The sequence below is a fragment of the Lolium rigidum genome, unplaced genomic scaffold (assembly GCF_022539505.1).
Source record: "Lolium rigidum isolate FL_2022 unplaced genomic scaffold, APGP_CSIRO_Lrig_0.1 contig_61873_1, whole genome shotgun sequence".
Classification (NCBI taxonomy): Eukaryota; Viridiplantae; Streptophyta; class Magnoliopsida; order Poales; family Poaceae; genus Lolium; species Lolium rigidum.
Window position 1 is genome coordinate 1 of NW_025901144.1, and position 27632 is coordinate 27632.

A 27632-nucleotide genomic window follows, 5' to 3' on the forward strand; every position below is an offset into this window, starting at 1 on the left:
GCCCATTAGGCTAGGGAGCACCCCCTCGGCCCATGCTAGGCCTCCTAGGGTTGTGGGCCCACTCGGTGGGACCCCGGAACCTTCTAGAACCTTCCCGGTCATCCACGGAAAAATCCGAACTATTCGAACCTAGAAATCAACTTCCCTTATATGGATCTTATTCTCCGGACCATTCGGACCTCTCGTGACGTCCTGGATCCCATCCGAGACTCCGAACAAACTTCGTCTCCATACCATATTCAAATCTACTTATGCGACATCGAACCTTAAGCGCGTCACCCTACGGTTCGCGAACTATGCAGAAATGGTCGAGACTCCTCTCCGAGCAATAACCAATAGCGGGATCTGGAGATCCATAATGGCTCCTATATATTCAATGATGACTTAGTGATTGATTGAACCATTTACATACGATGCCGATTCCCTTTGTCACGCGATATTTTACTTGTCCGAGGTTCGATCATCAGTATCTCCATACCTTGTTCAACCTCGTTACCGACAAGTACTCTTTACTCGTACCGTGGTATGTCATCTCTTATGATCCAAGCATATGCTTGCAAGCTAATCAGGCGACATTCCAGCGAGAGGGCCCAGAGTATATCTATCCGTCATCAGGATGGACAAATCCCACTATTGATCCATATGCTTCAACTCACACTTTCCGAATACTTAATCCCATCTTTATAACCACCCATTTACGCAATGGCGTTTGATGTAATCAAAGTACCCTTCCGGTGTAAGTGATTTACATGATCTCATGGTCGAAGGACTTAGGCAACTATGTATCGAAAGCTTATAGCAAATTGAACTTAATGACTTGATCTTATGCTACGCTCATATGGGTGTGTGTCCATTATATCATTCACCTAATGACATAACCTTGTTATTAATAACATCCAATGTTCATGATCACGAAACCATGATCATCCATTAATCAACAAGCTAGTTATACAAGAGGCTTACTAGGGACTCCTTGTTGTTTACATAACACACATGTATCAATGTTTCGATTAATACAATTATAGCATGGGATGTAAACATTTATCATGAACATTAAGATATAACAACAACTAATTTATTATTGCCTCTTGGGCATATCTCCAACACATCCCGCAAGATGCAAAGTACACTAACTAAAAACAACAAGAGCATCAACGCCCACAAAACCATTGTGTTCTACTCGTGCAACAGATCTATGCATAGACACGGCTCTGATACCACTGATGGGGTTCGTTGCATGGAAAACAAAAAATTTCTACCGCAAAGACGAATAAATCCAAGATCCAATCTATGGAAAAGCCAAGATCTAATCTATGAGATCGAAGCAACGAGATGTATATGAGACTAACCCTCGAAGATTCCGAAGCCTACGAGATTAGATCTCGTTGTTGATGTAGTCGATTGTCCGTGCTGCAATCTGGCAGCATTTCCGTACTCAGTCGTGCGTACGGTGTCGATGAAGCCCGTCCTCTCCATGTTCCAGCGGGCAGCGGAGGTGTGGTAGATCTCCTCGGAATCCCAGCAGCACGATGGCGTGGTGGTGGTGGTGGAGGAGAAAAAGCTGCAGGGCTTTGCCTAAGCCGGAGCAGCTCTATGGAGGAGGAGAGGGGGCGGCCAGGGTTTGGTGTGAGGGGTGGTTTGGCCGGCCACCCCCTCCCCTCTTTATATAGGGGAGGGGTCGGCCCCCTTGGCCCCACCTCTTCCTTGGCCGGCTGCATGGGGGGATAACTTCCCCCCAAGTCTATCCCCTTATCTCTTCCTTTAAATTAGGAGATAGATCTTATCTCTATATCTCTTCCTTTAAATTAGGAGATAGATTTTATCTCTAGGGGTGGGCCGGCCTGGGCCTACATGTCATAGTGGGCAGGACCCACCATGCCATGTGGCGCATATGTGGCCCCTCCTGGGGTGGTGGGCCCACTAGTGACCCTCTAGAACCTTCTAGAAGCTCCGGTCAAAACACCGGAACTTTCCTGAACCCCGGAAAGTGACTTACCATATATGAATCTTATTCTCCGGACGATTCTAGACCTCCTCGCGATGTCCTGGATCCCATCCGAGACTCCTAACAAACTTCGTTCTCCATCTCATATTCTGAGTCTACTTATGCGACATCGAACCTTAAGCGCGTCACCCTACGGTTCGTGAACTATGCGGACATGGTCGAGACTTCTCTCCGAGCAATAACCAGTAGCGGGATCTGGAGATCCATAATGGCTCCCACACATTCAGCGATAACTTAGTGATAGATTGAACCATTTACATACGATATCGATTCCCTTTGTCACGCGATACTTTACTTGTCCGAGGTTCGATCATCGGTATCTACATACCTAGTTCAACCTCGTTACCGACAATTAATCTTTACTCGTACCGTGGTATGTCATCTCTTGTGACCCAGTCACATGCTTGCAAGCTAATTAGACGACATTCCACCGAGAGGGACCAGAGTATATCTATCCATCATCGGGATGGACAAATCCCACTATTGATCCATATGCCTCAACTCACACTTTCCAAATACTTAATACCATCTTTATAACCACCCATTTACGCAATGGTGTTTGATGTAATCAAAGCATCCTTCCGGTGTAAGTGATTTACATGGTCTCATGGTCGAAGGACTAAGTAACTATGTATCGAAAGCTTATAGCAAGTTGAACTTAATGACTTGATCTCATAGTACGCTTATATGGGTGTGTGTCCATTATATCATTCACCCAATGACATAACCTTGTTATTAATAATATCCAATGTTCATGATCACGAAACCATGATCATCTATTAATCAACAAGCTAGTTATACAAGAGGCTTACTAGGGACTTCTTGTTGTTTACATAACACACATGTATCAGTGTTTCGGTTAATACAATTATAGCATGGTATGCAAACGTTTATCATAAACACAAAAATATTATAATAACCACTTTATTATTGCCTCTTGGGCATATCTCCAACAGTCTTCTTAGAGGACGAAATGATGAGGGGGAGCATGGTAGCTAAAAAATTGATCTTGAGGAGAAGATGGTGCATGCACCTAATTCGATGACTCAGGAGCCATTTTTTGCGCTACCATGTGCACCAGCACCGATAATCCCTGCGATTGTGGTGCAAGCGCCTGATGTGACTCCACCCATGACAACAATGAGTGAAAGTTCGGAACCTGACCGTCAGGAGCCGAATGGATCATTTGTTAAGCATGAAAGGGAGCAACAACAGCCACCTCCAGAAGCTGAGCCACAAGTTGAGGAACAGAATGCTCTAGAGAATGAGGCCCCTAGAAGGTCTACAAGAGCTAGAAAATCAGCCATTTCGACTGATTACAAAGTTTACAACACAGAAATACTTCATATGGAATGTGATCCCACTTCATATGAAGAAGCCATGAGAAGCCCAGATTTATCAAAGTGGATGGAGACCATGGAAGACGAAATGAGATCGATGAGTTCCAAGAATGTTTGGGACTTAGAAAATATTCCTAAAGGAGCCAAAACAGTGGGCTGCAAGTGAGTCTACAAAATAAAATATGACTCCAATGGAAATGTATAAAAGTACAAAGCGCGACTTGTGGCAAAAGGATTTACGCAAAGAGAAGGGATATATTACAATGAGACATTTTCTTCAGTCTCATGTAAGGATTCCTTCAAAATCATCATGGCACTAGTTTCACATTTTGATTTAGAGTTGCATCAAATGGATGTAAAGACGGCATTTCTAAATGGGGATTTAGAAGAAAATGTCTACATGAAACAACCCAAGGGTTTTATTATGGAGGGCAAGGAAGAAATGGGATGCCGCCTAAAGAAATACATTTATGGATTAAAGCAAACCTCCAGACAGTGGTATCTAAAGTTTAATGAGACAATTAAGAGATTTGGATTTAAAGAAAATATTGAGGACAACTGCATTTATGCAAAGTTTAAAAGCGGGAAATATATTTTCCTAATCTTGTATGTGGATGATATTCTGCTTGCGAGCAGTGATGTTAGTCTACTGCAAGAGACAAAGAAGTTCTTGTCCTCAAATTTTGATATAAAAGATCTTGGTGAAGCATCATATGTTTTGGGCATAGAAATTCACCGAGATAGGAAGAATGGAGTATTAGGACTATCGCAAAATGCTTATTTAGAAAAGATTCTAACTAAGTATAATATGCATAAGAGCAATGCCACACCTGCCCCTATAGTCAAGGGCGACAGTTTTGGGAAATTTCAAAGTCCCCAAAGATCAATACGAGCTCGATCAAATGAAAGCGGTTCCATATGCTTCGGCCATTGGAAGCCTACAGTATGCACAAGTGTGCACTCGTCCTGACTTAGCTTTTATCACCGGAGTACTCGGTAGATATCAAAAAAATCCAGGTTTTGAACACTGGAAAATGGTAAAGAAGGCATTGCGTTATGCGAAAGGCACAAAGAACTACATGCTAATATACAGAAGATCTGATTCCCTAGAAATAAGAGGGTATTCAGATGCAGATTTTGCGGGAGATAAAGATGATAGAAAATCCACATCTGGATATGTATTCACTCTCGCAGGGGGAGCTATTTCGTGGAGAAGCTCCAAACAGACAATAGTTGCATCATCCATGATGTATGCATAATTTATAGCATGTTATGAAGCCACGGGGCAGGCATTATGGTTAAAGAAATTTATACCCGACTTGAAAGTGGTAGATTGTATTGACAAACCACTAAATATGTACTGCGACAATGAGCCTGCAGTATTTTATGCTCACAACAAGTCGAGTAATGCTACGAAACCGATTGAGGTTAAGTATTATGTTGTGAAACACAAGGTCCAGGATCAAACTATAAGTCTCGAGCATATAAAGATAAAAGATATGCTTGTGGATCCCCTAACGAAAGTCTTACCACCCAGCGTGTTCAAGGAACACGTAGCCGGCATGGGTTTAAGGGAAAGTCTTACCTATTCTGGATCATAAGAGGCCCAAAAGTAAAAGAATTTGTTTCAAAACAGAGAAGTGTATTGTGGCTGTCTGATTCTATCGGCAATAGAGTTGTGACGATGAAACATGCCCTATGGACTGATCCAAAATGAAACGAATAAAGTGAAAGTATAAAGTTAAAAGAAAAGTTGAGATCAAGGGGAAGAATGTTAGGATTGATCTCCACCGCACCAGAGCCCAATGGCCCTGGCACGACCCCTTGACCACGTCCGCGCCCTGATCGGGGGCGCCCAACCGTTCACTAGTTGGTGGCCCCTGTCACCTGTGCTACATATAGAGTGGTGGGGCGGTGGCACTCGCTACGAGGTTGACTGGAGCTGCCACTCGCCCCATCAACTCACCTACCGATCTAGGTTCAGCACAGTGTCGACAGGAAGCTCCATCACCGCCGCCACTACCTCACCCACGCCACCGCCGTCGCCACAATGTCGACACCCACAGAATCCTCCTCACGGGGAGAAGGTACACTTTCCCCTCTCCCATCTCTCCGTTTTCTCTCACAGGTGCCAAGTTAAACTATATAGACAGGTAGTTCTACCGGTTACATCTACCCTAGTGGATCCTAGGGATTCAACAGCTACTTCAGTGGTTGTTTCCCATTAGGCATCTTTCAATAAACCCTTTGATGTAATATCACCCGCTTTGTTCATGCCCTTTTTAGTTGTATATATACTATGGATCATTTCATTATAATATCTCACACGTTATCACACATGCGACTCTCCCAAGAACAACAATTGAAGAAGAAGAAGAATAAGAAGAGTAAAGGTAAGAATCATCGATGAAGGACATCGCCACCGCCGCGCGACCATGGACCTTGGTTGATGTCTGGTACTCATCGTTTCTTTCTCTTGGAGCACCGTCGTTGTGGTGGTCATCAACATCATTATACACGCTCAACCATCGCGTTGGTGCACATGTTGGACCGATTAAGTCAGTCTACGTTCTAATCCCTTTTGAAAGAGCTAGAGGAAGTAGTGGGATATTTTAAGCCACTCTGTCAGTGTCCCTCCGCTCGAGTGGCTTCTTGGTGGTCTGGCCACCATTCGCACGCCACAGCTGCCAACCTAATCCGATGACTCCATGATTGATCTTCTTGTGGTTCTTACTTGCCGCCCGGCAACAACACCCTTCCCCAGAGGATCGTTGCCTCGATCTAACCCAACCTGACAAGGAGGGGATTAAGGCCCTATCGATGCGAACTGCATGCATGGTATACGCATGAATCACTTGAGACACACAAATCCTCGATGATAGTTCAATTAGAGGAGCCATAAATTTAGAAGCCGTGTGCCATTTCTTGAGGAAAATGAACCATTGCAAAATCTGAAATATTTATCTCCTCCTACACTTCCAACACTACCGGATAAACTTTTCATGGTGCCTCCAACCTAATGAGAATGAGACACTAGCAGCAAAATAAAAGTTTGCATTGTTTATGTTTCCTGCCGGTAGTTAACATTATCAAGTAAAGTTAACCCGGAACCTCCGAGGCGGGACTTAAAAAGGTTTTGCCTAATAGTTTCCCCGAAAATTTGCCTTCAGTGCCACGAGCTTATGGGACATAATTGCCCATCAACTCGAGACTATGAGACTATCTAAAAGTTAGCTCAGAAATTCATGAAAGGAAAATGTCGGATCAAATGGCGAGGTAAGGACTCTGACAAAATTAGCTTTATTCTATTATAGAATTAAACTATGGAGATACTTTTCAAGCACAAAACTTAAATAAGCTAGGCTCAATGATGCACAACAACAACTTATGAATAAACAAGATTTACGGCGTACAATAACAAGCAAGCAATTCAAAAGCTACTATATACCAATAGTAGTAGCAGTATGACTTGTGGAATGTAAAGGGGGGCGCTCCAGCCTCTCCGCAAGTTGGACTAACGTTGGATGCATCTAGTTGGGCTAACGTTGGATGCACCACTGCCTACTTAGGCCTCGTTCAGTTACACCCTACCGCGGAGGGATTGGCTTGGAATGGCAGGGAGTCACGTTTAATTCCCGGCTAATACCTCCCAATCCATATCAAACCCACTCAAACTGAACCGGGCCTTAAAGGGTTCCTCATCCACGATAAGATCTAAATTTTCAGTTCCAACTTGTCCACCATTGTTGGCCTTTGAAAATCTTCAATTATCTCAACCCCCACGGTCAATCTTGCATTTCTTGAGGGAAAAGATAGAGGTGACCTATATCTTTATTACCACCAAACCGAAATTTGATTTCCAATTCCAAGTAGGCCAGCTCTCTCTTTTCCCTCAAAGGGAGGTGACCTGTCGACTCTTTTCCTTGATAGTAATTCGAATTTTGTCAAGGTTTTTCAGCAAAGAACACAACTGAGAATGTTTATACTCTGCCAGTTTGTTTAGCTGAAATCGAGCTTGCCAAAATGAGGGTGGCCTTTGACAAATCAGATCGCTTCTTATACCGACAGACTATCTGCCCAAAAGAAATCGTTTAGCCAGAGACAAATCTTCTCCTTTACTTTACCGGTTCCAGATTTCGAGTAAAGAGGCCTTGCCCTGCTTATGAACTAAGTACAATCAAGTAAACCTCAGCACTTTTTTAACATGACAATCAAATATCATGAAAACAGACATGATTGACACTATGATTATGATTAGTACAAAGTGTCCACCACAAAGAAGATAGCAATGACACAGAAAATGGAGCTTACATTTCTCAATAGGAATCAACAAGTATTCCTTAACAATATTTACTCTCTCAACCTCCCAGTTATGCATGGTGCAACCAATAGCATCATGCATAGGATACTTGTTTAGTTTCACCTTTTGACAGATTGCAGCACAAACAAAAAAAGAAAAGAGAACACATCGCAACCGACCACCAGCATGCAAGGGCCAGGTAAAAAAGTAGCACAGTTGCACACATCTGTAAAAGTAAAACAGTGGCCTAGCGCCCAAGCCGATAGGCGAAGAAGCTTCAGCACCAAATATGACCACAACAAAGAAAAGTCTGAGAGCATCATCAAGCACAAGAAAGAGCAAAGCACATGCCCTCAAGTGTACTCCATCTCCATTAAAGAGGAAAAAGAAATACAAGTGTCACATGTGCTTTGTACAACAGCCATGACAGAGTCAGTAAAACAGAGAACCTTGAGAAGTCCTCATGAGGATGTAACAACTAACAAGAACCGGGTAGTCTTCATGGGATGAGCTCAAGCAGCAACTAGGAGCAGAATGGGACTCAAGACGGCCGCCTTCAAACATGCTTTCAGCAAAACAATCCATCAGTAAGGACAAATCCATTTACAATTTGGGGGTAGAACTGAGTATCGAGGAAGGTAGACAAATCCATCCGAAAGAATGTCACGTCTAGTACCTTAGTAGTATGGAACACTGTCCAGTCCATTGTAAAGAATGGTTAGTGGCCTAACAAAACCGACAAAACCTATCACTGGGTCAAAACTTTTCTGTACAGGCAAACTGCATGTGATCTGATTATTTCTCAGCCTCTGGCTAGGTACACCTCAAGATGCTTTCCTTTGCCACCCTGTTGTGAGCTCCCAGATTGGTAACTGTAATCAATCCTCTTCCTGTATTCCATAGGTTGGGTTCTACTTCTGAATGCGACTTGATGCAACTGCAAGAAAGCGAGCATACTTACTGCAAACACTGCCGCATTACCCAGAGCACCACCGATCTTGTCCGCTCGAAACGAATTCTTGGCTAAAGATAGACTACCAGATAACAAGTTTGCCATGATACTGGAACCATTGCCCCCATTTTCTACTGCCTCCTCCCCTGACTGGCCTGTTGCACGGAGATCTTCTGGCGAGATAAATCGACTCTTGTCGCTAACCTCACCTACAAATGCTAAGGTCTCATCAATGACTCTATACTTCTTCCCCTGATGTTCAGCTAGCCGCGTAGCAAGGACTACACGGCTTTGCTCCAGCCTTGCGATGGCAGCATCCCGTTCAGCCTGCTGCTGCGATTGAACAGTCTGTGGAGAAAATATTGATGCAAGTAAATAACAGATCTCATAATTACTGTACTGGAGAAACAGCTGAATTAACTGAACACATTGTCAACTATGCCAGTGCAGATTTTCAAATTTCTCTATCAATTGGAAAAGGCAGAAGGGGTAAACAATAAAATTAAGCCCGACGAAGACAAAGCTCTGTCTAACGAAATGAATCACTGCTTTATTCAATCGCCCTTCTAGAAATGAGAACCAACTACTGAACAGGCACTGTTTCCTTCCCGCCTAGTTGACACGAGACCAACATTAGGACAGGAGAACAAACAGGGCAGCGAAATTCATGTGGATTCCAAAATTTTCAGATCCACACAGCCTATGTTTCGCTCCCAATCTAGAACAGCGGCTTGTGGCCAATTTGAAGACGACCAAACCAATCCAAGTCAAGATCATCTAGACAGAAAACATCAATCTAAGCAAACAGAGGAAAAATTAACCCAGAATTCATCACAGACATCTGTAACCCTGCTGCTAATATAGTGTAACATATGAACATGGAGCAGCACCGCAGCCTACCATGAGAACAACATGATGCATTAATTAACCAATCACAGGAAACGCTGCGTGGATCACAAAGAGGCCAATCGTAGTAGAGGATACAAAAGAGGCACTGGAAATCGGGATTCCCCAATCACGCGAACAGCGCACCCTCACCCCTCACGGATCCGCTATCTATGTATTCATTGCAGCAACTCGGGCGAGCGTGGACTAGAAAGTACTAATCAACAGAGAGAAGCCCTAAAGCACACGAGGGGAACGAGGGTAGGGGAAGGGGGCAGTCTCACATGCACGAACTCGAGGTGGTCCTCGAGGTCCTCGAGCGCCGACCGGATGGCGTGCAGGCTCCGGGCCTCGGCCATGGCCTCCGCCGCCGCGGCTAGGGCCGACCCGCCGCCGCCGCCGCCGTCCTCGGCTCCTCCTCCCTCCGGCCGGTCCTTGAAGAAGACGTACCCGTTGTTCCGACGGGCAGAGGCGGCGGGGCGCTGGGGCGGCGCGGTGAGGAAGTGGGTGGTGGAGACGGCGAGGATGGCGTCGCTGAGGCGGTCGTGGAGGTCCCAGATCCGCTCCAGAACCGCCTCCGCGTCGGCCGCGTCCCATCTCATCACCTCGCCCTAGCCTAGGGTTCGCGTGCGGATTGGGTCGGACGGCGAGGTGAGCAAAGGGAGGGAAAATGGTGGAAGAGAGAGAGTGAATTGGTGGAATATGTGACGGCGGCACGACCGATGCGGAAGGCTTTTCCGTTGTTTGTTCGCTGGCGGACGAAAATATCGTGGTTTTTGTTTGCCCCCTTGATTTGTTCCAACCAAAACTTCAATCATGTAATTCAAGCGAAACTTTTTAGTGCTACTTTTTTTGCGAATTACTTGTTAGTCTTAAAGCATCTCTACTTGCGTACCTCAAAGCGCGTTCGTCAAATACACCGGATTGACCTTTTGGAAGACTTCGCCACGTGGTGTGCTTTCTGGGATATCCGTTTCCAGCCGCGGTCTCCAAACGATGCCCAAAATAATTAAGTAGGACAAAAATAATAATTTTATTCAAATTTAATTATTTTTCACTTTGAATGAAAGTACCAGTTCATCTACCCTAGCCTACTCGTCGTACTTCGGGGCACTCAATGGTCCCATCCCCGTCGTCGCCTTCCTCCGCTTGAAAGGATTGTATGGGCACCTAGAGGGAGGGTAAATATGTGCTAATCAAATTTTAATTTTTTTCCGATTTAAATTTGATACAAAGGTAAATTCTCTAGATATGCAACTATATGAAGTTACCTATATGAAAATATGCAAACAAACAACACACGGGGCAAGATACAAGAAGTAAAGTGCGGTAAATGATAGAAATAATCGAGGTGAAGCACACGGAGGCACAATGGTATGATTCACGTAGTTCCTTCCTTTTTAGAGGAAGTACGTCTACGTTGGAGGGGTGTGATGCACGAATGCTAACCAACACGATAAAGGCCTCACCCTATTCTCCGATGAGAATAACACAAAGGTTAACTCATGCTCCATTAAGTGGTAGCCTTCAAAGTGGCAACCGGCACCTTTACAAAGGTTAGGACAGGCATCCATAACTTAATCGGAGGCTCCCAACAACCAATCATGGAGCTTTTACAACACAAAACAAGCTTTCGGGGTGACTTCTCACAAAGCTAGGGTTTCACAACTTCATTCTTTTTGAAACGGTTAGGACAGACAAATTCCTTTGGTGGAAGTGTAGATCTAGGGTTCCTCTCTTGATTCCCAAGAGGGCAACAAGATTGAGCAGATGGGAAGGGAGATCTTGAAGATTTGAGCTTTGAAATAATGGAGGAGAGAAAAAGAGAGTAGAAGTCGCAGCCTTCATTTGGGGAAGAAGGGTGCTATTTATACCCCTAATATTAATTGTAGACATTGTTGACAAACTAGGGACGGAATCTCCGGTCCGGGGGACCGAAGACTCCGGTCCTAGGTGACCAGCAACGGCCACACAAGAATCTCCAGACAGAGTCCCCGATCTTGCCAAAAAAAGACCTCGGACCCCCATACTGAGCGTGAGGCACACGGGCCAAAACCCAAGATTGGTGGTCGGGGGTCTTAACCGGAGTCTCGAGTCCAGGGGACCGGAGTCTCTAGTGTTGGCAAGTTCAGAGTCTCCGGTCTAGAGATAATCAACAACCACAAATATTGTGGTTCTCTCAACCACACTTCACCCTCAACCCCTAAACTTGAACTTGAGCACCTATAGACACTTCACCACAAAGCTACGAGCACCACCATCTTCTTTTCACTTTTGAGGGGCTGACAACCGTGACATGCTTACCAAAGATAGAATCTAGAACGTATAAGCGCACGACAAATTATCTTTATGTTGTTAACAAATAGACAAAACAACATTATGAGTGAAATGTCCTTTCAATCTCCCCATTTTTTGTATTTGATGACAACATAAAGATTTGCAAAGATTATGATAGGCATATCAAAGAAGTAAATAAAAGAGAGACGGTCCCCCTTGATGTGTACACCACATAGTTTGCAACTGGAAACAAGTGTAGAACACATAGGATCAACACTCCCCATATATTTTATTCACCAACCACAAGTGCAAGATGACTAGATAAACAAGAACATATAATTTGCACAAGATATAGACATCTAAGAGATAAGGTAAAGACTAGCAAGAATTAGAGATCATACCACATAATAGATGACACTACAATACCAACATGTCTCACAGACCACATAGGATATAGTTCAATACAAGACAAATAAACACCGAATAGTTCAACGGTAAGATAAAGAGCACAACCAAGAGAAGCAAGCGAAAACACATCGAAAGCTTGCACTCGACCCATGAAAATCCCGAAGACAACCTAATAGAGCTATTTCTCCCCCTTTGGCATCGAGACACTAAAAAGGGAAAAGAGCGATGCTACGCGCCCCGAAGGCGATCAGTTGGAGTCACTCCCACATTTCCACTTCCACTGCCGGTACCACTAGCCGCATACTCTTCATCATTTTCGTCCATGGGCACCTTGACGGTCCAGAAGTGATCTCCTCAAGCTATTTCCATTTCACGAGGCCACCTTGGTTCCAAGTGGTTAAAGACAAGGTGCCCTCTTACTCAGTGGTAGGCTCTGGGAAAGCAGGTGGGCACTGATCAGGAGGAAAAAACTGCACAACCTTGTCCATAAGGACATGCTGATTATGATCAATGCGACGTTGAGTCCTGTAGGAGGTATAATGAGACTTGCGGATGTCAATGTTCATGTCAATGTTCATGCACAAGAGCATCTTCTCAAACACGGAGGCCTTCTTCACCGAGGTCCTCATCTCATCCCTTGAGGAGGCAGTCCATCCATCCCCAATGGGGGCATTGCTAGCATTTTTCATGCAAGGATGGCGGCAAGCAGCAAGCACATTCTCATCATCAGTAGAGGCAAAAGGAGCGTGAGAGCCACTAGCACCACACTTGCATTTTCCAATTGAGACCCTTCTTTTGAGGCCTCACGTTCTTGTGAGAAAAAGAAGGGGCAAGCGGTTTCTTTCTGAAGAATGAGGTACATAATGTTAGGTGCATACGTGGGAGCATTCTTCTTGTAAATTGGCCTTGCTATGAATGGAAGGAGCCCCATAGGCTTTGGATCGGATTAGGTAACCCTTGAGATGATGTAGATACGGACATCTTCTATGCATCCACCATAATCACTATTGACAATGGGAAGATTGCACCTTTTTGGCATTCACCGTGGCTTAATGGGAGGAAGCCCAAAGACATCTCGTCGCTCCTATTTCAGGCCTCATCAAGAAAGAAATGGAAAGTGGAGCAAGCCACAAGGGAAAACGCTTGGATTTCAAAGATCAAGTTGGACTTTAATTTCTCGCTCCACCACCTAACGGAGTTCATCTTACTATGGACGGAGTTAAATGGTGTAATATTAAGAGAGGAGGTGCATGACTTGATTGTGTGGAACCTCACTAATACCGGAATTTACTCCACTACCTCACCCTACAAGGCACAACTCTTACACCATTTGAACTATACAGCGAGATGCAACACCCGCAAGAAAAGCAGTGCACGGTCTCTTGGTCGTTGTGTGCTTGTATCGGTTTTTGTTAGATTCTCCATAATTAACCTAGCAACTATCTTCTCAATTAATGGAATGGGCAAAGCTTTTACCTAGCATTTTAATTATTTTATTTATTTTCAATCGAGTATTTCGATAAACTACGTGGTTCGATGAACATGTAATTGTATTATTTGATATTTGCATCTTGAAATAAATGTGAATTTAAATTGTGTTGCTTAAAATTAATTACTTTAAAATTGTATAATTGTATGCATTATAAGTATTACAGTTTGAATTATTGTGGTGTAAAATTAGTTGCTACAGCGAGGATATATGTAAAAGGGAGTGGAAAATATTTTATGGGTGAGAAATGGAATATAGTGAGTTGGAGTCAAATTTGACATCTCGGATGAATGGTTTAAGGGTTTGTTTTAAGAACTAATGTTGGCGGTGATCTAAGAGCAACTCTACAAGATCATGCAAATGTCATCTAGAAAAAAACCGCCAAAATAGAGGAAATGACCATTCCAAATGATTTTTATAGCACATGCTATCGGTGTAATTTTTAGATCTGGCATAAAAAGAATCCACGGCTGACTTCAAATTAGGGTTCTATCACACCCTTCCCCTAACAGTTCCTCCCGTTGGCAGGACGAAAATTTTCGTTGCATCGGCCACTATGGTTTCCTTCAGCATGGCACTAAGAAAGTTCCTAACCGTCGGCTCAGAGCAAGGCCGCACCATCGAAGGCCCCACATACAAATAAGATGTTTGTGCAGAATCCAATGGGCAACACTTCTGTCGAGTCCGTACACCCTCCTCCATGCTGCTCCTGCACTCCTCCAAGGTCCATCTTTGGCCACCAACAGTGATGGGTGATCTCGCCATGATCAACGTCTCTCAGGTGTTGGTCACATGCCTGCAGGTTGTGTTTTCCATTTTTTCAATTTTGTTTGTTCAACTGTAGTTTTAGCACCTCCAAATGGTTAAATGTGCATTCCTAGTTGATTTTGTACAATTGCAAGTTTAGTGATAAATTGATTATTTCTCACAATTCTTTCATTAACATGATGAGTGATGAATGTGCATCAATGGCATAAACGTTTCAATGAAATGCGCATGTAGGAGAAGCAGATGACGTACATATAAGTATTCTAAGGTAAATAGCAATGGTTGAACCGTTACGTGATCGTGATATGCGCCCTCCTCCTTAAAATAGGCTTTCGCCCCGCTATATTAAGATATCAACCACACGATACAACAAGCACGTCGAGGTTGCAGTACATGCAAGCCAAAGAAAACAAAGAAATACGAGCAAAGAGAAACAAATACCAACCGCAGCAGACTGACGAAAACAAAGACGACCCTCAACCGATGCGCCCTTCGGAGAAGTCCCACCATATTCCTAGCACACCGAATCACATCATACCAAGCACCACCTTCAACAAGAAAAATGATGACGACGTTGCTTCCCGGAAAATTCCCAGGGTTTCCCCCATATCATGCGGAGGGAGGTGGGGAGTGGGTACACCCGACGCCCTCCAAGAAGGAACAACGACACCCATAGGCATCACGGCATCGGTGCCGGACGAACCGACAAGGATTCATCCCGACCCCCAAAACCACCACCCCGGACAATCTGTAGTGCTCCACCCAACTTGTCGCCCGCTAGTACAGACCACCACAGTCTTGAAGCCATCCACGCCATTTCCTTGTGTTCACCGCTGTGAGGTCTAGAGGAAGAACATGGGACAACAGGGACGGGAGTAGCAGCACCGCGGCCGCTCGTCAAAGCCGACCAGACATCGCAGCAAGAATACACCATGCCCGTACTGGCCCAGCCGAGCCTAGTCTGTCTTGTGAACTCCCCGCCGCCATGCTGCAGCAGGCCCGCTGCCTGCGCCGCCACCAACCATCCATTGCTACCACACCTCTTCTGCCTCGAGAAAGCATTTCCGACGCACGAGGGGCCGACGGCCCTCTCCAGCCCAGATGGGGCCCAGATCTGGGCCGAGCAATGCACCACCAGGACCCTCCCGAGCGTTCCGCTTCGCTATAGAGGTAGCGCCGCCGCTACTCCTCTCACCTAGCTCACGGGTTGCATGCCACCGAGCTGGACCACCGTCGGCCTACCGCCACCATCAAAGAGCCCCCGCGCCACCCGCTAACCACGGGAAAAGTCAGCCCCGCCACCGTCGGCGCTACGCGGGCAATGGCCGGTAGTCCATGCCGGTGGCAAGGGTCGGGGAGAGAATAGGAGGGGCACCTGAAGGAGAGGGATATGTAGGGTTCTCCCTTTGCCTCCACGCTCTGTGTCAAGTAGGTGGGATGGGAGGGGGCGAGGGAACAACGTGAAGCGTTTTCCATGCCACCTAACACACCCCGCACCACACCACCCACACCGCCACGTACCCACACCGCCACACACACCATGCACGCAGCCGGTCTGGGACGCACGAACACCACCACCACAACACACCACACACATCTCCACCACTGCACACCACACCGGCAGTGGACGGGCACACCGAAGGCTGACACAAGAGGGTGAATCTAGCCCTCGCGCCTAGTCTCGTCTCCATATACGTCTATTTAGCTCGACCCTCTGCCTCCCAGAACCCAAGGAAAATCCTAGCTACGGGCTAATGGAGCTACCGCTACCCACGCCCTCTTCATTTCCGCGGGCGATACCCACCACGCCCTCCCCCAGGCCGGGGGCCATCGACGTCTGACAGGAGACCAACTCAAAGAAGGCACTGGAGGTTCTGCGCCAGATCCATTCTGCTAGCCCGCGAGCTCACCCCGGGCGATGTCGTGCATCTCTGCGTCGAGGAGATGGTCCCCGCAACATGTGCGTGCTCCGCCTCGTCACCTCCAAGCTCGGTGTCGATTAGGGATCCCTCACCAGCGAGACCAACTCCATCAACAAGATTGCACACACGGTAACCGCGCTCAACGCCAACACCTTGGCGTCATGGAACTGCGCTGGGCTTCTACAACGGAGGTCATCATCTCATCTGCCTCCGCTCGTGGCAGATAACGGAACCTGTGGCCACCATGAAGCACTCCCTCTCTCGCGATGCGAATCAGCGAGTACTACAAAGCGCCTCCGATGCACACATCATTGGAGGAGAAGGGCAGTGGTTGAGGACCTGATGGCTTTTTTAGTTCTTGTTAGGGTGTTCGATGCAAAATTCACTGCTAGATTGTAATTTTGGTCCTTTTGTGATGCTCTCTGTAAATGTAACGGAATGAGGGAATAAAGGTTGGCACGTGGTGGGGCGGGCCTTTTTTTCCTAAATGAACTACCGCCGATGTACCTAACATAGTGCGTCAGTGCTAGGTCCATATACCGCTGACGTACCGTTCTGGTGCGCCAGCAGTAGCCTAATACCATCGGCATGATAGCGTTGGCGTACCTAAGTGCGCCGGCGGTAGCCATTTGATCCTTTGGTGATAAGCTATTCCCTAGTAGTTGGTAGTGGTGGAGCTTGATATTATGTACCTGATGCACAAGCATCAGGGTCAACGAAATATTTTAGTTACACTTATAAGCTTACTAAGGCCTGTGCATCAGTTATACATAGAAAAGTGCATCAGCGAAGCTATAATTTGAGCTAGCAAGGCTGCAGATGTAGAAACTTGTATAGAGACGCATCACGGTGACTCTTCCTCTAGCTCCGCCCCTGGTAGTGGGTGTGCACCCACACAATCACATGAATATATACTATGATCATATATGCCTATGTATTTTACATCTTGTAACTATATTGTCTCATGAATTACTCAACACCACACAAGTTGTATATGTCCATGGGTGGTACAGGCAGATGCCCAAGTCGGAAGGGAAGCCCTTTCTCTCGCACCACTGTTGGGCATTAGTCAAGAACAATGTGAAGTGTAAGACAAGGGGTAAAGAGACCCCACTAAAGAGACAAATGCCAGGCTACTCCTCCTCCTCTCTAGGAGGTGATTATGATGGTGGATATGGGGAGGGTAGAGCACATAAACCCAACCTAACCTTATTGAGGCCTAGGAGGAAGATATAGAAGGAGAATCGCAAGAAAGAAACAAAGCAACAAACATCCTATAGAGATAAGCTTGACGAGATACTAAATACAAGGAATGACTTGCATCTCACGTGATTCAAGCCTAGTTTGACTTGGTGCTAAGAGGAAACACGAGAAAACAACAAGGTGGCAACAGATGAAGGAGAATAAGTAACACATGAAGGCCATGTCAGAGTAGAATACGAACTCTATGTTGAATATAAATACACTGCTTAGTCTCTTTTCATCAGTTCGGACTTTTAAAAAACTTGTCTAGTGCAGGAATCTTTCATGGTATCAGAGCCAGGAGGTTTCAAGTTCAAGACCCTACTCACGCAATATTAAAAAATAAAAGAAAAAGATTATGCGGCTTGTGCACCGAACCTACGCTATGGACTAAAATTGCCTAGATGTGAGGGAGAGTGTTGAATATGAATACATTGTCTAGTCTCTTTTCATCAGACTTTTGAAAAACTTGCCTAGTGCAGGAATCTTTCACTCTAAAGAGTGCAATTTTTCTCTTCGGGGGGGGGGAGGATGATGCAGAAGGCCAAGAAAGAAATAAGGAGGAAGAATGAGGAAGAGACAATGGTCATACTGATGGATCTAAATGAGATTGATGAGAATGCAACAACCTTTTGTGAGATGATTCGTGATGATATCTTGGCTTCCAAAATGCTAGTGGGAGTGTAGGACGGTATGATGCTCATTATGTTCAAGTAATGTTGGATGAGCTTTGTGCTTGGATTAGAAATAACTATTTGGAGCGATTTGAGACATATTTTGGTTCATTTATTAGGAATTTTTTATATTCCAAATTCATGTACTTGAAATGTTGTTCAATTGTGTGTGTATTCAAAGCATAAGAAGTGGTTTTCTGTGATGTGAAAATTAAGTTGAAAAGACGTTTGTATGCATATGGGGTGATATCTTTCGGGAAAAAGGAGTATAACCCTGGTCTTTACATCAATTGATGCACATAGTCATTTTTTTCACCAAGTTCATCATTCAAGTCATTGCAGTTCAAGGATTGTATAAGTTCGGTACGTGAATTAACGTTCTGAAAAATATCAACATATATTTGTATCTATGCATATCCTTCAATCTACTTAAAAACCATCACCCACTCAAGTGAAGATATTATGTGCAACCGTTCGCCAGACGGGTGTATGTAGAATCCACAACCTCCCGCTCATCTCACGGGAGGAGCAAAGACTGCAACTGAATCGAGTGTGTGATCATATGAATAATCTGGAAAAAAGAAGGAGACGCTTTTGTCTTGTTAAGCACAGTATTATTTCTGGAATTTCATATGGACCACTATAAAGTTGACACTACTACGTGGACTCCAGGCTTAGTTTTGTTTTTGATTTCATTCGCAGCCAATTCTTGAATCGTGTTGTGATACGAAGAAAATGAAATATGTCGGCCGTGGTTGTAAGGAATCCACCGAAACAGTACGCTCTGAACACTTATAAAACTTTAGGGACTTCCCTAAAATCATTTAGATCTGCATTTTCAAAGGATCTGCTAGCTCTACCTACCTCCTATTGATTAAGTAGAAGTATATATTTTTCTGTTTGAAGCGTTCTTGGATAATTAACACACTTGCCACTAGCCCACTGGTGCTATCGACACACCTACCCCGCGTCCCAGCATGGAAAGCTAGCCAGTTCTCTGTCAGCGACGGCGCCTGCTGCTATATAATCAGCTCGGTGCTCGCATAGCGGCAAGACTGTAAACGCAGAGCCGAAGACAGGGAGAGAGTGGCAGAGAAGCCATCAGAGAGAGGAATTATGAGTAGCCTTCGAACATCATCGCCAAGGCCGTATATCCTCCTGGACGCCGGAGACGACACGGAGGGAGGTGGGCGCCCGCCCCTCGTACGCCAGGTACACGACGGTTCTCATCCATGTCGATCCCACCCTACTCTCTGCATCTGAATTCCAAGTAGAATCATCGATCATGGCCGTTTTTCCGGCGTTTCATCAGTTTATTTCAAACATGGATCGATCGTCAACTTATTAGCAATCGTGAGATGGGGGTAAATATGAGATGACTAGTTCAATGGAGACTACTATTTGCCGCGTCAGAATTTAGTATGCATTTCTACCACTAACACGCGCGGAATCAGTAGCGGGAGACGACAGACGAGGAAGCTTGAAGCGGCCAGTTGCGGGCTCCCAACAACCATGGACTAAGTCTAAGCTAATCACGATACGACGGTACAAGACTGACTATATGCATATTACTCTTTTAAACAAAATCAGTTAGAATCGTCGATTGACGCATTCAGACGTCTGTTCTTCAAAACGATAATGCATCCAGAGACATCAGTGTTCGGTTTCGAGTTAACAAACGCCACCAGCAACGTCGGTAGGACCAGATCTGTTTTGCGCTGTATTTTCCAAAAAATTATGATTGTATACGCAGGCTTTACAACTTGTCTCTACACTAAATTATGGCGGCTAACAGGGTGCGCGCATAATTTGGCTCTACTTTCATGAGACTACTAGGTGTTAATTAGCGACGATCTTTGCAGCACATGGTCGACATACAATTTTTTTTTAATCGCAGATTCAATTCTGCTAGCTAATTTACAAACCGTGCAATGTGGTATTATAGAAAAAAACAAACTCTGAAATGCTTATGTATCCAGAATCATAGTATTTTGCAATGTTCTTTCGATCTCCTTTCTCATTATTCTAGTTTTGGATCAAGAGCAGCTCACCTACCGTTCCCCAAGGATTCTACTTGCTTCCCCAAGGAGTGCTTCTCCAAGGATCGATGAGGCGAGACAGCTAGGGCTTCCCTCGCCACGGATTGCAGAGGAGAGCCCGCAAGCGCCACTTCTCGATGACAGGACAATAACCAGCCGCAAGGCACCGTTTGTAAGTATCCAGAGGCATATCCTGCAATGCTGTTTCGATCGACTTTCTCATTCTAATTATGTATCAGGCTCTCACCTACCGTTCGTTCAAAAGAACAAATAGTCTGCTTGCTTCCTCAAGCCCAAGGGTTGCTTCCACAAGCCCGGGGATTCGGTCGCCAAGGATTGATGAGGAGAGCTTGATATCGCAGAGGATTGCAGAGGAGAGCCTGCAAGCACCGCCTCTTCTCACTGACAAGAAAGTAACCAGTAGCAGCAAGGCGCCGTTTGTAGTACTAGGTGAGTTCCATCCATATCTCCACAAACTTGAATCACACTACAATATAAACTAATCCCTCCGTTTTGTGATTCCAATTTCCTTTGATCCATGTTCTTAAATAAAAGATATCAACATTTATACCACCAAATTAGTACAATTAGATTCGTGATGAATTATATTTTCATCATATAGCTATTTGATCTAAAAAAATATATTGTTATACTTTTGCATATATTTGGTCAAATTTGAAATACTTTGACTGTAAGGAAAGTGGAAGTAGTCATCCATAAAAGGATTTCGGAGTTTTGTCTAAATTCGCATGTATTTATACTCTAAAGAGTATCTAGATACATCTAAATTTAGATAAATTTGCAACATCTTTTTATGGATAGATATAGTACATTTTTCAGGGTTTTTTTTCGAAATGCGAGCATCCTCCCCAACTGCATCAAAATGATGTGCACGACTTTAATATTATTGCAGATACAAAGTCATCAATTTGACATCTCAAGGATCACATATAGCAAAAATAAGCCATCTAAAAAGAGAGCAATGCCGACTTCTAAGCATATGTGATTCTCTTAGTATGTTGACATCCACCCGAGGTAAAGATAGCCTGAACAACTGCCATGAGACGATTGTAGCCAATATCCATGAGTACTCGTTGGTCCACATGAAGGAGATAAGACCACATATTGATAGTAGAAACCGCTCTGTGGATAACCTGCAAAAAAATCAGGTTTGCTAGTGTGTTAAAAACAACATCGTTTTGATAATTCCACATTGCCCAAACTGAAGCACAATCTCCCACATGAATCCGAGCTTTTGTTTTCTAATCAATCCCATTCAGCCAATTGCCAAACATATTTGTCATATTAGCCGGAGGTGTGATGCTATATGTGAAGTACACCCGGTTCAAGATAATAGGTGATCTATGCACATTTAGTACACCCGGTTCATCATATTTTTGCAAGGTTATATTTAGTAAGAAGCACTTTTCTATGTATGAACCACATGAAGATCTTAATTTTCAGTGGTACCTTAATTTTCCATAAGTATTTTTTTAAGGAAGACCGTATGTCCATTCATACAATCAACATATATGGACTTAACCGTGAAAACCCCATTCGATGTCAAGCGCCACTTGAAACTATCCGGTTCATGAGAGATAGTTACTCTCATTAACCTCCTAACCAAGCCAGTCCAGGTAGCCCATTTATTCTCTGTAAGGCGAAGATTGAATCCTATATTCAAAGGTCTATTAGCTAGAGCATCTCCTACTAAAACGTTGTTGAAGTTGAATGTTAGGATGCTAATGAAGAGTCACCAAACCAAATATCTTCCCAAAAATGGGTTTTCATGCCATCCCATACGATAAAGGAACCATGTTTAAAGAAATCATTTTGAACTCCCATTAGGCCCTTCCAAATAGGAGAGTTCGTTGGCTTAGCTCGAACTTTGCGAGACAGTTTTATCGCTGAGATACTTATTATGTAACAACTCTTGCCACACACCTTGACCATTACGAATGTTAAATAGCCACTTACGAATTGAACATCTATTCTTGATATCCAATACCTTGATGCCTAGACCCCCTTGATTCATCATTCTACAAATGATGTTCCACTTTGTTGATCTATTTTTTTAGTTCATCACTTCGCTAAAAAAACCGCAATATGTAAAAGTCTAATCTTTTCCGCACACCTTTGGGTATCTCAAAAAAAAAAGATTAGAGGAACATTGGCAGACTAGTAAGAACAAAATTAATTAAGACAAGCTGTCTCCATACGAAAGCTATTTGCCTAGCTAAGATGCAAGTTTTCGTTCACAACGATTCTCCATAGGTTTCCATTCTTTATTAAGAAGTTTCCTATAATGTATAAGTATTCCTAAATATTTAACTGGAATAGCTCCTACTTCACATCAAAAAAATGTTTCTCTTGTCATGCTCAACCTCTTTAGCCTTACAAAAAAACCTTTCTTTTGTGAAAATTAATCTTCAAACCAGATAGTTGCTCAAAAGTACTTAGAATTAATTTCATATTAATGGCCTTAGCTAAATCATGCTCCATGAATAAAATGGTGTCATCCGTATACTACAAAATAGAGATTCCACCATTAACGAAATGATGCACTGAGCCGCCAATCTGACCATTATCCTTTGCCCTTGCTTTAATAATGGCCAACATATCAGCGACAATATTGAATAAAATTGGAGATAGCGGATCTCCTTGTCTTAGACCCTTCAAAGTTCAAAAATAATATCCAATATTATAATTAACTCTAATACCTACACTCTCACCTTCCACAAATCTAACTACCCAATCGCACCATTCTGGTGGGAAACCTTTCAGGCGCAAAGCTTGTTGCATGAAGGATCACTTAACTTTATCATATGCCTTTTCAAATCTATTTTAAATAGCACACGATCTAGTTTCTTGCTTTGAAGTTCATGAATAATCTCGTGGAGAATAACTACCCGATATGAAATCCGTTTGTGTAGGACGAACAACCTTATGTGCAATCTCAGTTGCCCTATTAGTTCCAACTTCAGTTAAAACTTTGAAACTAACATGGAATAGACATATGGGCCTGTAATTGCTCAATTCTACTCGCGTCCTCCTTCTTTGGTAAAATTTTAACTTATATAATGGCAACTCACCATTCTGCAACTACACGAATAGAGCCATCATATCAGTTCTAATGACATACTAGAACTTTTGATAAAACCCAGCAATGAACCCATTCAATCCTGGACCTTTATTATGTTCCATTTGAGATATTGCTTCACACACCTCCTCTTCAGTAAAAGGTGATGTGAGGATAGCTCTCTCCTCCTCATTGAATTGAGTAATATCATGAGTAACTTATTCTCTCATACTAAAACAATTTGGTACCGGTGCACCAAGACGAATTTTATTGTCTTGACCTACAATTGTCCCTTCACCATGTCCAAGTTGAAAGATCATTTTCCTTCTGTGCTTACCATTAGCAATTAGGTGAAACTATTTTGTATTATTCCCACCCTCTTGAAGATGCTTAACTTTGGTGCGTTGAGCCTACTTGGTTTCTTCATCACGCCTAAGCTTGGCTAAACTAATATCCGCCTCTTTTTTGTGGCCCTATTAAGGGATGTTCAGCCTTTAATCAAGCTCGCCTATAAGAAGGAGCAGCCCCTCTTTCTCCTTCATATAAACACCACTTAAATTTTTTTCCCACATTGGTTCAAAAAAAAAATTTGGTTCAATTTTTTTTTTGCCCACCCTCTCAAGAATTGTCTTAGGTGGCTGATCTTATTTTGCCACCTTTCAATTGGAGAGTTCCCTGTCTGAACAGAATGCCACTCATTCCCCATCTCATAAGAGCCATCTTGGCACATCCAAGATAACTCAAATGAGAAATATTTTTTGTTGCCAAGATGAGCTGGGTTAATGACATTTTTTCGTGGATGGGGATAGCTTGTACACACAGTCACACACCTACTGTAATTTGTTTGACGAACTACCTTAATTAAGACTGGATGATGTTACAGGGTTCGAGTGCCTGGAGAGCACGGCGTTCAATGGCATCTCCACGAACCTGGTGGTGTACCTGGAGACCGTCCTCCACGGCAGCAACCTCGGCAGCGCGTCCAACGTCGCCACCTGGTTTGGGACCAGCTACCTCACGCCCATCTTCGGGGCCATCGTCGCCGACACCTACTGGGGCAACTACAACACCATCCTCGTCTCCCTCGCCGTCTACCTCCTCGGCATGCTGCTCGTCACCTTTTCCGCCTTCCTGCCGCCCGAGGTCTCGTCCGCGTTCGTCAGCACCAAGACGCTCGCGTTCGTGGGGCTCTACCTGGTGGCCATCGGGAGCGGCGGCGTGAGGTCCTCTCTGCTGCCGTTCGGCGCCGAGCAGTTCGACGACACCATCGCCGAGGACCGGGAGGACAAGGCCTCCTTCTTCAGTTGGTTCTACCTCTGCGTCGACTTCGGCCCCATCGTGTCCGGCCTCTTCATCGTCTGGATCCAGCTCAACGTCAGCTGGGGCCTCGGCTTCGCCATCTCCACAGCGTGCATCGCGCTCGCCTGCGCCGCCTTCCTACTCGCCACGCCCATGTACAAGCGCAGCATGCCCACCGGCACGCCGCTCAAGAGCCTCTGCCAGGTGCTCGTCGCCGCCTGCAGGAAGGCCAGCCTCAAGCTGCCCTCCGACGCCGGCCTTCTCTACGAGGCCAGCGACGACAACAAGGATGATAATTGTTTCTACCAGCTGGCGCCCAGGATCGCGCACACCGGCGAGTTCAGGTTTCTGGACAAGGCGGCCATCTTCTCGGACCTCGACGTCACCCTGGTCGAGGGGACGTCGTGGAAGCTCTGCACCGTCACGCAGGTGGAGGAGCTCAAGATTCTCCTGCGGCTCCTGCCGGTGTGGACGACCAGCATCATCTTCTCCGCGGCATACTCCCAGATGAACACCACCTTCATCCAGCAGGGCAGCGCCATGGACATGAACATCTTCTCCCTGAACATACCGGCCGCGTCGCTGAGCTCCTTCGAGGTGCTATGCGTCCTCGCCTGGGTGGTCCTCTACGGCAAGGTGATCGTGCCCGCGCTCGGCGCCTTCTACTCTGGCGGCAACGGGGAGCCGTCGCAACTGCAGCGGATGGGGGCTGGCCGCGTCCTCATGGCGCTCTCCATGGCCCTCGCCGCGGTCGTCGAGAAGAGCCGACTCGCCAGCGTCGCGCGAGGAGAGCTCATCGGCATCGCGTGGCAGCTACCGCAGTACTTCTTCCTCGCCGGCGGGGAGGTGTTCTGCTACATTGCCCAGCTCGAGTTCTTCTACGGCGAGGCGCCCGACACCATGAAGAGCATGTGCACGTCGCTCGCGCTCCTCACCATCGCGCTCGGGAGCTACCTGAGCTCGCTCATATACGCGGTCATTGCTCTCTTCACGGCCACCGCCGACAGCCCCGGCTGGATCGCCGACGACCTCAACGAGGGGCACCTCGACTACTTTTTCTGGATAATGGCCGCCATTTCCATACTCAACTTCCTCGTGTACAGCGCATTTGCCAAGAACTACAAGCTCAAGACGGTCCTCTCGTGATCAAGTTTGGTGATTCTCGATTTTTGGCCTTTCATACTTGAATATGAGATTACACCGCACAACGGCGTGTATTTTAATCGACCAAGCTTGTACAGTACATGACTAGTTTGTATACAGGACTGCTCATTTTTTTTTAAAAAAAATAGTCAACTATACATATCAAGATAGTACTGTGGTGATCTTGTTATCATCCGTTGACTCTGCTTTTATCCGAGGAAAAGTGCCTCAGCTCCCAATAAATGAAAAGGGAAAGTACAAAATAGTTTAGCATCAGGGTTTGTGCATTCCGGACAAACCAAACCCACACATCAACCCAGCCCAGCCGGTATAAACGCATATAAATGCAGCACACATGCCCTCCGTCTCAGTTTAACAGGCACACATGTAGTTTAAAAATTTGCTTTGACCACTATTTTGGTCAACAATATATCAAATATATGTCACAAAAATTATATCACTGAAAAACATTTTTGCATACGAATCTAACAATATAGATTTTGTAGACATAGAATTTATATTGTGTTGACCAAATAAATAAAACGGAGGGAGTATAATGCATCCCATGGTGGCAATGGAAGTTGATATGAGAGCTAGCAATTAAAGAGGATTAGAGCATCTCCAGCCGTTCTGCCAGAGGGAAACATAAACTAAAGCTAGAACATGACGATCTACATACCGAAACGACGGTAGAACGCCGTGTAGTCGCCGCCGCTGTTGTCGTCATCGCTGGAGTTGCCGGCGTCCTCGGGCGGCGGCGCCTGCTAGCTGCTCTGGTCGGTGTCTCCGTACCAACGGCTTGAACCTTGGCTAGGGTCGCAGTGTGGCGGCGTCAGCCGATACAACTCGTCGTCGATGCTCTCCTCGAGCTTGATGAGCGGCACGGGGGGGGCGACGGGTGCGGTGGGTGCGGTCGGTGTGGCTCGGGCGGCGCGTCGCCACGCGGCCGCCAGGTCAGGCAGACGCATCTGCTGCTCCGCTTCCTGCCTCTACCAGTCCTGCCTGGACCAGGCGAGCGCGACGTCCATCGGAAGGGCGTTGTCGGCGGGGATGAGGTCGGTCAGCAACCTCGCGATCGCCTCGGCCACCGCCGCATCCTCGGCCCGCTTGGCCTCCTCTTCGGCGAGCTGGGACGCGGCAGCGGCAGCTGCGGCGTCCTTCTTGGACGTCTTCCTCTTGCGGCCGCGCGAAGGAGACGACGACCGGTGCCCCCCTCACGGATGACGAGGGCGCCGCTGCTGCGCCCTCTGGTCGGCGGTGGAGACGCCGGCTCCTTCTTGATGACCGTCGGTGTCGCTGGTGGAGGAGCCGACCCGCCGGACCTCGACGCCGACCGAGACGACGAGGATGACGACGCCATCCGTCGCGGCATCCACGAGCTCCCGTGCCGGCGCGACACGGTAGGCGCCACCAGTGGCGGCATCCCCAGTACGGGGGAGTTGCCGCCCTCGATGTGCGCGAGCACGTTCTCGAGGGTGCGGCCAGGCCCGCTCCACCAGCGGCGGCGGCCGGCGGCGCTGTTGCGCGCGGGAGGAGGGGGAGGGCCATCCTAGGCGGCGAGTTCGCGCTAGTACCTTTGCCGGAAGAACTCCGTCTAGGCCTTGTAGTTGTCGGGGAAGAACTGCTCCTTGATACGTCCAAAACGTATCTACTTTCCCGAACACTTTTGCTGTTGTTTTGCCTCTAATTTGTGTATTTTGGATGCAACTAACACGGACTAACGCTGTTTTCAGCAGAACTGTTCTGGTGTCTCGTTTTTGTGCGTAAATCCAACTTTCAGGAAAAACCTCGGGATTTTGACAGAAGGCCC

General features: G+C 45.7%; 2 protein-coding genes across 2 annotated transcripts; one reads left to right on the plus strand and one right to left on the minus strand.

Moving 5' to 3' along the window:
• Positions 1–7948: 7948 nt before the first annotated feature.
• Positions 7949–10133, minus strand: LOC124681938 (plastid division protein PDV1-like). The gene is made up of 2 exons (XM_047216708.1): positions 9767–10133; positions 7949–8945 (listed from the first exon to the last, which is right to left on the minus strand). The coding sequence occupies exons 1-2, from the start codon at positions 10082–10084 to the stop codon at positions 8448–8450; spliced, it is 816 nt and encodes a 271-aa protein (XP_047072664.1). The 5' UTR covers positions 10085–10133; the 3' UTR covers positions 7949–8447.
• A 9245-nt stretch (positions 10134–19378) lies between these two features.
• On the plus strand, positions 19379–25845 carry LOC124681939 (protein NRT1/ PTR FAMILY 8.3-like). The gene is made up of 4 exons (XM_047216709.1): positions 19379–19474; positions 20309–20473; positions 20541–20751; positions 24264–25845. The coding sequence occupies exons 1-4, from the start codon at positions 19379–19381 to the stop codon at positions 25823–25825; spliced, it is 2034 nt and encodes a 677-aa protein (XP_047072665.1). The 3' UTR covers positions 25826–25845.
• Positions 25846–27632: the final 1787 nt, after the last annotated feature.